The sequence below is a fragment of the Hakea prostrata genome, chromosome 5 (assembly GCF_041222555.1).
Source record: "Hakea prostrata isolate BN-2017 chromosome 5, UWA_Hpros_2, whole genome shotgun sequence".
Classification (NCBI taxonomy): domain Eukaryota; kingdom Viridiplantae; phylum Streptophyta; class Magnoliopsida; order Proteales; family Proteaceae; genus Hakea; species Hakea prostrata.
The window spans coordinates 50,961,953-50,973,452 of record NC_142604.1 but is presented as its reverse complement, the minus strand read 5'-3'; the positions used below and the strand labels follow the sequence as shown (position 1 = coordinate 50,973,452).

The 11,500-nt window shown below is 37.6% G+C and overlaps 1 protein-coding gene across 1 annotated transcript; it reads right to left on the bottom strand.

Annotated features, from left to right (window-relative positions):
* Positions 1–9,312: 9,312 nt before the first annotated feature.
* LOC149016415 (E3 ubiquitin-protein ligase ATL6-like) lies at positions 9,313–10,859 on the bottom strand. Its single transcript, XM_089156246.1, has one exon. It carries the CDS (start codon positions 10,631–10,633, stop codon positions 9,521–9,523), a length of 1,113 nt encoding a protein of 370 aa, XP_089012372.1. The 5' UTR covers positions 10,634–10,859; the 3' UTR covers positions 9,313–9,520.
* Positions 10,860–11,500: the final 641 nt, after the last annotated feature.

Sequence of the window (11,500 nt, the reverse complement as noted above, 5' to 3'; positions counted from 1 at the left end):
CAAAAATATTCTTCCAATATCAATGTTTTCACTCCTTGGTAGAAAATTTTCTGGAAAATACCACTACATCCGAAGTTTAAATATTTATTTTGGCATCTCTTGAATGTAAGATTACTGAGTAAATCTGCTATTTTCCAATGGAAGGAGATGCACCTTGATGAGTAAAAATAATGTTGACAAGGCAACCGGGTTAAACCTTGGTTTTGGTTCTATCTATCCCGGCTAGGGTTCGAGCGAAAAGTTAACCCAAAGGTTTCTTGAACACAAAAGAATCTAATTGTTATGGTAGGAATCGTGATCCCATCGAATTTCAAGATAGGCAATGGTGCCCAAAAAAGGAAGGTGCAGCAGCTTGAATTAGGGGAATTAAATCCTATGATCATGCTTGTAGATAAGACATTGATTCATATTACTGTCAAGAATTGAAGGTAAATCTTATGTAAGTTAATATTCAATACGAAGAAGAAAAAAATGGAATCGTTTACCTTTACATTAGTTTTCAATTAAAGCTATGCAACTAGCCAAAGCTCTATAGTGGTGCATTCATGGATTTAGCCATCGAAGGCTGCATCCCAACCGACAAGTTGGCCCGCATCTGACTCTTGTTTTGTAGGTTTATGAAGGAATTCGAATCCTTATGATCAAGAAGAAGCAAGACGTCGTGTCTGAGAAACAAGAAGGAGAACGTTGCCTAGAAGAAGGCACTCTCCGGGGGGAGAAGGGATCTTGTCGAGGGATAGAATTTCCAACAACAACTTGCTGGAAACCCAGGACAAAAAGGAAGAGAGGAGCTCAGTGATGGACACTCAAGATTGAGAAGAACTAGAGAACTTCCTCGTCATGAGGAAGATGGCATACCCGCCTAATCATGGAGTTGCCAAACGGGAACAACAACAAGGTTCAAGAGGGGTGCCCAAACGCATTCCATGACTTCACACCGGTCCAGCAAAGGAAGCCTCCACACACCAAATGTAGAGTTGCCGACGATCGGGAATTAACAAATATAAACTAGAAGTTGGGGCAACTTGCGGAGGGGAAAAAGATCAATGACATATACTTGGTCATTAGAAAGACCCTGATACGTAGATGTCATTGTTGGGTATGAAATACCACACAACTTTAGACTCACAACTTTCTCATTATTTGAAGGTAGTGGAGACTCGATGGCAATATAAGCTATTACCAGCAAACAATGGCCGTGGCCAAAAATTCCGATGAGATCCTTTGTATGGTATTTGGTTCATCTCTCACAAGGGTAGCATAGATAGTGGTTCTTGAACCTCCCATCATGAAAGATTGCTAATTTTGATGAACTTCACTAGAAAGTTTATGGGGGCGATTTAAGTGGCATTCAAACAAAGATGATTGATGAGACATTGTTCACCATTAGGTAGGGAGAAACGAGTCTATTTGAAATTTTTTTGTAGTGTTTTAACAAGGGGTCTATGGAGATCAAGAATCTAAACGAACATGTTGCAAAGGCAACTTTGTACACATGGATCACACACCCTTGGTTGCTTGAGGTCTTGTTACATGACAAGCCAACTACTTATGCCAAACTCCCATAGAAGTGCTAGAAACAAGCAAAGGTGTCATAAATCATAGAAGCCCGATGGGGAGAAGCAAAAGCAATAAGCAAAGAGAAAAAGAACCTCAAGAAAGGACAAGGCTCGACAGGATGTAATGGTCTTGTCAATAAATGCTACAGTTGAGAGACCCTCGGAAGAAGAAAGATTGTTTGACTTCTCCCCGACGATGTCCACGTACGTTTGATGTTCCAAAGACATACGACAATTTCACACTTTGAGAGCCCGAGCATATGGTCTGGGGGGCTCATGATGAGTAAAAATAATGTTGACAAGCCAACTAGGTCGAACCTTGGTCGGTCAGTCTATCCCGTTAGGGACTAGAGCAAAAAGTTAACCCAAAGGTTTCTTGAACACAAAGGAATCTAACCATTATGATAGAAATCGTGATCCCATCGGATTCAAGATAGGTGATCATGCCCGAAAAGGTAGTGCAATAGCTCGAATCAGGGGAATTAAACCCTATGATCATGCGGTCACATATAAAACTATTGATTAATCTTATGGTTGAGAATTGAAGGTATATCTTATGTAAGTTAATATTCAATACGAAGAAGAAAAATAGATTCCCTCTACTTTAGTTTTCAATTAAGCTTTGAGAGCTCTACAGTGGTGCATTCATTGATTTAGCCATCAAAGCGGCTTACCAATTGACAAGTCAGCCTGCATCTGACTCTTGTTTTGCATGTTTCCAATGGTTGGACAATTTTCAGACTCATCACACTTTTTTGTCTACTAAGCAAGAGAATCGGGCGACAGTACCATTAGAACTCAGAATAGAATAACTATCCCAAGATTCCCTTTTACATCTTTGCAATCTTTTTCTAGTTACATCTTTGCAATCTTTTTCAGAATAACTATCCCGGTTTTTTTCTATTTTTATTATAACATGCTATTTCTTATGGATATAGAGGAATTTTGTGACCTTCAATAAACAAAGGCCCAACCCCATTGAATCCTAACAAACATCATTCAATGGCTAGGAGAACTCAAGATTGGCCCAATAAAGGAGGCAAGAAAGAACCCTATTGTAGTAAAACTAATGAAGGACCTACTGTAAAATATTAACAATGTTTATGTAATGTTTTTACATGATATTGGTATGCTCCACTCACCTTTCTTATTATGTGCTTGGGCATATAATGAACTTCTAGACATGTTGAGATGGAGTGTGGGAGTTATCGCAACGGGAAAGCACAACTTATTGAGGCAGAAGGAATGAACCATGGCAATGACTTGGAGGCTGTGTTAATTAGTCACAGTTAAGGAGGGACTAAGCCACAAATTGACAACTAAGCTAAAGGTTAACGAAACATGGTGCAATGACAAAGAGATGCTAGAGCTTCTACCTAAACCAACCAAATCAACCTGGCCTCTAGGCTTATTTCTGATTTTGCTAGACGTAGGTTTTTTTTTTTGGTAATCCATTTTGCTAGACATAGTTACAAGTTTAAAAACTCCCTTTTTGTACTTTACCATTCTCTTGGATCATTTTACTAATACAGCTATTAGGGTAACTATTGACACCACTAGAAGCAGGATTACAACAATGAACAATCTATATAACTGTTCTAAAGCATTTTGATGTTTTCTTTTACTAGCAAAAAAAAAAACAGTTATACGTTTATGCAACGGTGAAGATCCACAGAAGAGACGTGATTCTCTATCAGAAGAGACATACACAGATTCAGTTCAAAACTATAGGTTTCTACAAGGAAAAAATGTTTTTGTAACTGACAAAATAAAAACAAAACTGTCAGAATTGTGAGAATTTCTGCTTGGAAGCTACTACTCTGCAACTTTCGATGATGATACAGGGTTTTTAATTGTTGATCAACACGACCACACACACGCATACCAAAGATTCTTTTCTTCAGGGAAAAAAATGAACAGGAATTGTTAAATATTCTCGCCTGTTCTTGAAGCTTTCCTCCATGAAAACTGAACTTCTCCGCTAGATCTTCATTTCCCAATCCAAACACCGTAGCTTCTCGTCTCTGTTGATAACAAATAATCTTTGCTCCAACCCGGTCTGGACTTAGAACCGGGTTTAATTTACCTGGTTTAAAGAGAAACACAGAGATAATCATCCAACGGCCAGAATGCCCCTTTAGACTAGCTTGTAGCTCCAAACTTCTAACTTGGAGCTTGCCAACCATGCCTTAAATAAGGTATAATATCCAATTAGTTAATGGGAACGAATATATGATAGTCAAACCAAAGATCAAGCTCATCAGTTATGGTTCTTCGGTTATTACAGTAATGGAAAATTGATGGTTCACTTCGTCCACTGGTTCAGAAGTCGAGATTTCCCCATTAGAATCACCCCAAGTCCTGGACTGGAACCATGGTAGCTGGTTTTCCAACCGGTACACTAACGAGGTAAGCTCGGCAGACTGGGCAAGTTTTCCTTTTAAACAACCAAGCATCAATGCACTCGACATGAAAGACATGATCACACTTGGGCAGCAATCGAATTGTATCTTCTTCGTCGAACTCGTTCAAGCAAACGGCGCACTCCAGAGCTTCATTTCCCAATCTATGATCATTAAAGTGTGAGTAGAAGAAGGTTGGAAAACTCTCGATCACAGCCGAGTCGAGCCCAGAACGTACCTTTCGTGACACAGGGCCTTCCATGCCATTAACGCTAATGCTTCGATTGCTTGCAGTTCGGGAACAGTGGTGAATGCAAATGGAGATGATTAACAAGGACAAGAAAGCGATTAAGATGACAACGAGTACGATGATCAAGGAAGGGCTATAAGAGCTTCTGAAACCATACATATTGGAAGGTGGTGGTTGACTACTGCTCTGTGCAGCTACGTAAGGTGGAAATAGGAACATGAAGAGCAAGTAGAAGTAATAGCAGATGAGTCGTCCATGTTGGACTACTTCGAAGATCGAACAATGACATCTCTGCTTCTGCTTCAGTTCGTTTCTCATGAAGGAAAGCAGGAACTGAAAGCTCATTCTTTACAGACAAGAGTCTTGTGGATTTCTTTTATGGTCTTAATTGGATACGATTAACGATGGATCCCTTTGAGCCAGATATTCTTGGGATGTTAACCTCGACAGCTTGTCGTCCCTTTCGCTTCATCAAACGAGCATGAAGCATGAGTAGCAAGAGTTGAGTCATCAAATTTGTTGTTCCTTCTATACGATGAATCAGAACCTAGCTCCTTCGTTTTATAAAAATCTTAATTCACATTTACCGATTTGATTTATATGTTTGTCTTTTACATCAAATTCAATGTTTTTCTATTACATTCGCTAGCATCCAGAAAAATCCTACATCAAGAGAAAGCTTATTTTCGTTTGTTTTAATGGGCAACATAAATAACCTCTCTAGTCTAGGGGTGTCAACTGTTTGGGTTGGGTCATTTTCAGGCTGGGCTTATCGTTTCAGGCTGAAAAACACTAAGTCCAAACATGGGCATTAAGAAAATAACAATTTTGGACCGGTGCGATTTGGATTCGCGCTGACTAACAGTTTAAAATTGGGTTTACTAACTATTTGGGTTCGGGTTTACTAGCGGTATATTTTGAGTACCTTGTTAATGTGTGGAATTTATTAAGGGTCTGTTTGATTACATGAGTCTAAAGATTTCAAATATCTAGATATTTCAAATCTATGGAGTTATAATTTATAAAATTAGATGTTTGGTTGTGGAATGAAATCTGTGGATTCATCCTAAAAAACTATTTGATCGACGTGATTTTTGTAAATGTGCAAATGCATAGCTTTTTTTAAATCTCTGGATTTCACCCCTTACCCATAAATCTACAAATTCACGTTTTTAATGTAAAAATGTGAATATCTAGATTTCATGAATCTAGAGACTTTTACAACCAAACGGATATAATTCTCAGATTCATGAATCTAGAGATTTGAAATCTCTAGATTCATATAACTAAACAGGCCCTAAGAGCATGTGAACACATATAAGCATTAAGTTCTCTCCAAGTCTCTTGTGTTAGGTGTTCAAAACCAAAAACTTTTTTTTACAAAAGAAAGTTGACATCTTGATGAATTTTAATGGGTTGTATTCGCTTACTCTTCTCCCTTTTCTTAACACTTGTAAAAATGGATCAAAATAAAGCATTAAAAGATTTTCAAATGATAATACACTTGCTAAATATTTACTATGCCCATATTCCAAATGGGGAAGGCGTTGTATTATTTACATATTCTAGAGCAAAACAATTAAAGAAAACAAATGGATACTTGGGGGTTTTCCTGTCTTTTACATTTAAATCTATTTTATTTTATTTATTTATAACGGGTTTAACGGCTTGGTTCAGGTTTGGGCTGGTTTCAAGCCAAACGGTTCGGACTAGCGCGTAACACACGGGTTGGCCAGCCCCAGCCAGTGCATTGTTGAGTCCAAACACAGCCCATTAAGCTTCGGTTCAGACCGGTTCGGTCCGAATTTAACTGTTCGGATTAGGTTTTGACACCCTTATTCTATACACGCTTTTTTTTTCTTTCTTTTTTTAAATGTTCATTTTATTTTATTTTTTGTTGAAAAGTAAAATATATTAAAAGTTTGTAAAAACACTTGAATGGAAGAAATAGCACGATAGGAAGTTCGGCAAATTTCGGCCAAAACTAAGCAAAATTCTCGGGTTTGACAGTCATCAAACTAGAAAACCCTTTGAAAATGAGATTAACTAAATGCTGCAGAAAAATAGCCAAACCTGCGAAATATTAGCAAAAGTTACTAAAAGCATCTGATTCCTCCATAGATTTTTCTACTTCTGCAATTTATTCTTCTTTCTTCTTATTTCATCCATATATCCCTAGATGATTCTATTTTGGTTTCTCTTCCTTGAACAATTAAGTTCCATACCAATGGTTTTTTGCCACACATATTGTGTGAGTATAAGACCCATTGGGGTTCACTTATGAATTATTTTATTATATTAAGGAATAGAATCACATATATTTTATGGGACCTACAAATATTTAATAAAAATAGGTAAATTATTAATAATGATTTTTTTTAACAAGATATAGGTAAATTAAAGCATCAGTAAAAAAAAAAAAAAGACTTCAACCCTAAAAAGTCATATGCAAACCAAAATTTTTATTTATTTTCTTAAAGGTAAGAGATGCAAACCAATGGTACTTAGTTACCTTACTAACTATAGACATTTTATTTACAATATAAAATCAAATAATAAAAATTATAGACGAAATAAAGAAACAAAGAATATAAAATCAAATAAAGAATAATAAAAAAAAAGAGAAAAAAGAGAAATAATAAATAAATTGAGAAATAAAAAGAGTACCTAATTGTGGGGAAATTTTTTTCTCAAATTTTCTTTAACCCATGCTTATAAAAAGGGAGAATAAATAGAAAGAAAGAAATAGAGCGAATAAATAGGAAAAAAAAGAGGAGAGAAGAGAGAGGAAATATGAGAGAATAAATACGGATTGAGGGGTAAGTTTCTAATTATAAATAATATTTTGAATATCTAATAAGATTTTTTTTTTAATTTCTTTTAATTCACATTTATAGAAATATATGAGAATAAATAGGAAGAAAAGATGTGAGAGAAAAAAGTGGGGAAAATAAATAGGAATTGAGGAGTTAGTTTTTAACTAGAGATGATTTTTATACCCTTGGCCAAAAAAGATGACTTTTGTACCCATTATTTTATGTTTAAAAATTGTTCTCAATATTATGGGGACGAAATAGTGACATTTCACACGTGAGAAGAGGAAAAAGTGGAAAAATAAAGGAAATTCATATAAAAAATCAAAAAATTAAAGGAATTAATAAAAATTTTGAAAAATCCGGGGGGCTGGCCCACCCCGGCCCCTTAGTGGGTCCGCCCCAGATCAACGGCAAAGAAAATTCACATATCTTCGCCGAATCAATGGTGTGGACAACATAAACAATTTGTGGTTTGCATAGATTTTTGTAGAACTTCGATGGAGATGCAAAGACGTCTTTGGAGATCATGCAATTAGTTCCGGCAAAAACAAAGACTGCTACTGATCGAAACACACCTTGAAACCCTTAAACTAATATTTTCTTATTTCCGAGAAGAAATCAGATAACCAAACACGAAATCAAAAACCAACCAACAACAAAACTCTTCACATTGTGAACCTATGACCATTTGATGGTACACATTCCAGAATTGTGGAATCAAGAGCCCTTTCTCGTGGGCCAAACTGCCTCCTAATGTTTGAATCTGGGCTTTTGACCCATGGGCTTGTAGGGGATAGCCAAGTGTGTTTGCTTCAAATAGAGGCCTAAGATTCTATCGAATAAATTAGGGAAAATTACATGATTAGCCACTTTTAAGTTTTCTTTTACAAAAATAACAACTCAATGTTTTCACTTAACAAAACTGGCTAAAACTAAGTTTGGGTTTACAAAACTAGCCAAAATAGTCATTTTTCTTTCCTTTAACATTTTTAACCCCTAAAATTAACCACATCAAAAAAGGAAAATCACTATTTTGTTCAAAAGGAAAAAATCACTAATTTTTCATTTCCTTTGGACATTTTTACCCCTATATTGGTATGATTAATTTTAGGGGTAAAAATGTCCAAATGGATGAAAAATCACTAGTTTTGTTAAGTGAAACTTTGAGTGGTTATTTTTGTAAATAAAAACTTAAAACTAGCTAATCAAGTAATTTTTCCAATTTTACCAAAAAAAAAATTTTCCCAATAAATTATCTGTTGGGGCTAACCATGTTGCACACAGCTTTTTTTTTTTTTTTTTTTTTTTTTGTTCTTTCAAGGAGATAAATAAGGTGTTTGAGACTAACTCAGTTATATCTGCACTTATGGCAGAAACAAAGGCGCTCAGGATGGCTATTCTTTATACTCTTGGGAAAGGAATTGACATTGGTTACTTTGAATCTGATTGTAAAGAGCTCATTAGCTTAGGGCATGTTTGGTTACATGAGTCTAGAGATTTCGAATATCAAGATATTTCAAATCTATAGAATCATAATTTATAAAATTAAATGTTTGGTTGTGGAATGAAATCGATGGATTCATCTTAAAATACTATTTGATCGACGTGATTTTTGTGAATGTGTAAATGTATAGCTTTTTTGAAATCTCTGGATTTCACCCCTTACCCGTAAATTTACATATTCACGTTTTTAGTGTAAAAAGGTGAATCTCTAGATTTCATGAATCTAAAGATTTTTACAATCAAACGGGTATAATTCTCAAATTCATAAATCTAGAGATTTAAAATCTTTGTAACCAAACAGGCCCTTAGTAAATAGCTCTGCTCCCCCTACTTTTGATATTGCCCCCATCATCCAAGATATCTTAGATGTGGGATATAAACTTGAAAATTATATTTTTAAACATATTTCTAGGTGGATCAACGAGGCCGCTGATCTCCTAGCCCGGAGGGACTGAGTCGGTGACGGTCCTAACTCTTTGGCTCATTTCCTCTCCTTGGGTGCAGTCTTTTTATAGCTCTGTTTCCTTGGCTTTGACCGCTAAGAACGGAATAGTGTTCGTGTCCAAAAGTGAACAAAGCCCTAGCTTCTAGAGTTCGCTGCTTTTCCAAGCCGGAGAAGGGCTTATACTGCTCACCTTTGTTTGATATGTTCATTCAGTACCAATACAAACTTTTTCTACACAAAAGTGGAAGGGCCACTATAGACTCAATAAATTTACTTTCTAAAACAAAAAAAAAGAAGGTGATACATGTTCAATTTTCAAGTTCTAAAACTACCCAAATCTTTATTTTCCATACCAGGAAATTGCCTTCGGCAGAAAAAGGAAAAAATGTACAAGAAAATAACTCTTCACAGGGGTTTCAATCTTCAGCCATTTGTAAGAAAGAAAAAAAATTCTGAAATTAAGTTGGAAATCTGATCTCGTTCCCTGAGCATCTCCATTTTCCACGACAGCAACCCAAAATTTGTAACCGTTCCCACAAGAAGCGTCAAACAGGGGGGCGAGTCGAAGACGATCCAGCGCCGCTGGCCTTGTTGACCGCTCTCAACGGCGATCTGAAGGGTTTAGGACGAGGAGGAGTCGCCGGAGCTCTACCTTCTGCGGTCATCTTCGATGACCTCATTAAGAAAGATGGTGTCATCGACAAGACCCAGTTCTCCGGTTTCTCCCACATTGATCTCCCACCTCTGCTACTCTCTTCTCCGGTCATCCGGTAACCCTTTCTTGAGCTCGCCACCGTTGGAAGCAAGTTAAGCGTCACCATACTCCTAGTCCGGTTCAGCTGTCTCATACTCATCACATGCTTCCTCACTTCATCTGGGAGCCGGAGGGTGAACCGCTCAAAATCTTCTCCCGGTTGGACCAGAGAGTGTCCAGTCGAATTTGACCGTGGAAATATCCCCATAAATTTCGCCCTCGTAGGTTTCGTTCTCGACTCCGCCGCCGCAGCCGCCACCGCCTGTGGTGCTTCGCTTTCTACGTGTTGGTTCTCTACATCTCCAGGTTCTGATATCGCGATTTCATCTTCCATGTCATGTATCGAAAACCCAGTTGCAGAATCTAGGTTGTCCCGGCAGACAGGGCAAGTTGTTCGATTACATAACCAAGCATCGATGCATTCAGGATGGAAGACATGGTCACACTTGGGCAGCAATCGAAGGGTGTCATGATCTTCAAACTCGGTTAAGCACACGGCACATTCCAGAGCTCCTTTACCCAAATGGTGATCTTTCACATATGAGTAAGTGAAGGTTGGGAGAGTCTCGATCGCAGCAGGATCAAGACCTCTTCTTGACATTCCACCTCTACCACGAAAGGTAATGCTTCCACGGCTATTGCAGTTACGTAAGAAGATGGAAGAGAAGCCGAAGAAGAAGAGGGCTATTACGCTAATAACGAGTGCGATTCCCATTGTAGTGCTGAACATGTCATTGCTGGGGCTGTAGGGATTGTCTTCGTATCCCCATTGAGTATTGTTCTGTGCAGCGGCGTTAGGTAGGGATAGAAACAACAAGAACAAGAACATGTAAGAGAGTCCATTCTTGAAATGGTGATGATTCAGAGTATGCTTCTGCTCCTGCTTCATTATTTCGTTCGTCATGATCAGGGAAGCAAGGCACTGACACTCAGGCCCTGTCTCTGTTTCTTTAATTTCCTCTTGGCTTTCCTGGTTTCAGTGCTTGTGGAATTGCAGCAACAACAGAGAAAAGAAATAAAACAGAGAGAGCCAACTGCAAAAAGCCCTCCTGTGATGTGAATTGTTAAAACGTGGATACCCTGCTTACCAGATTAATGGAATTTAAGACACCTGTAGCATCGTAGCTCACCACTAGTCATAGGTGACAACCAATTATGGTGGCTTGCTCACGTTTTAGGATTAAAGCCTCCATATGACTATATGTATGATTGGCATGTTTGACCCTGCAACTCAATTTTTTTAGTTTTCTTTCTTGGCTAACAAGCCTACAACATGGGAAACGCTCTCGAATCACAACATCCATGCTTGAATAAAATACTAGTATCTCTTGGATTTTTTCTACTGACCTAATACATGAATGCCCAAACTCAAATGTTATTGCCTTTTTACACGGATATGTAGTTATCTAAAAAGTATATTATCACACTTATGCAAAGCGGACGGTCGAGATCCAAATGTTGACCATTTGCAGCACAGTGCTGTGCATTAAGCATTGAGATCGAGTTCAAAATGGGATAATCGAATTGGATTGCAAAACACTGGTGAGAGAGTATTGGAACATGGCAAAGTCCCCATGCTCCTCTTGGATGTTGCTCTCATTGTGGAGCAGATATGGCAACTTCCTAACAGTTTCATGGATTTACGGATCCACCACATTTCTAGATTGGTGGAGCTAATATTGAGGGCCAAACACTAATATTCACACATAGCACCTTGACTTTTCTACTCATTGACTTTCTCGTAAAAATGTTCTCCCCTGGATGGGGCTAA

Excerpts from the sequence above, each read along its gene's own strand:
- LOC149016415 (XM_089156246.1), bottom strand. The coding sequence starts at position 10,633 with ATGACGAACGAAATAATGAAGCAGGAGCAGAAGCATACTCTGAATCAT.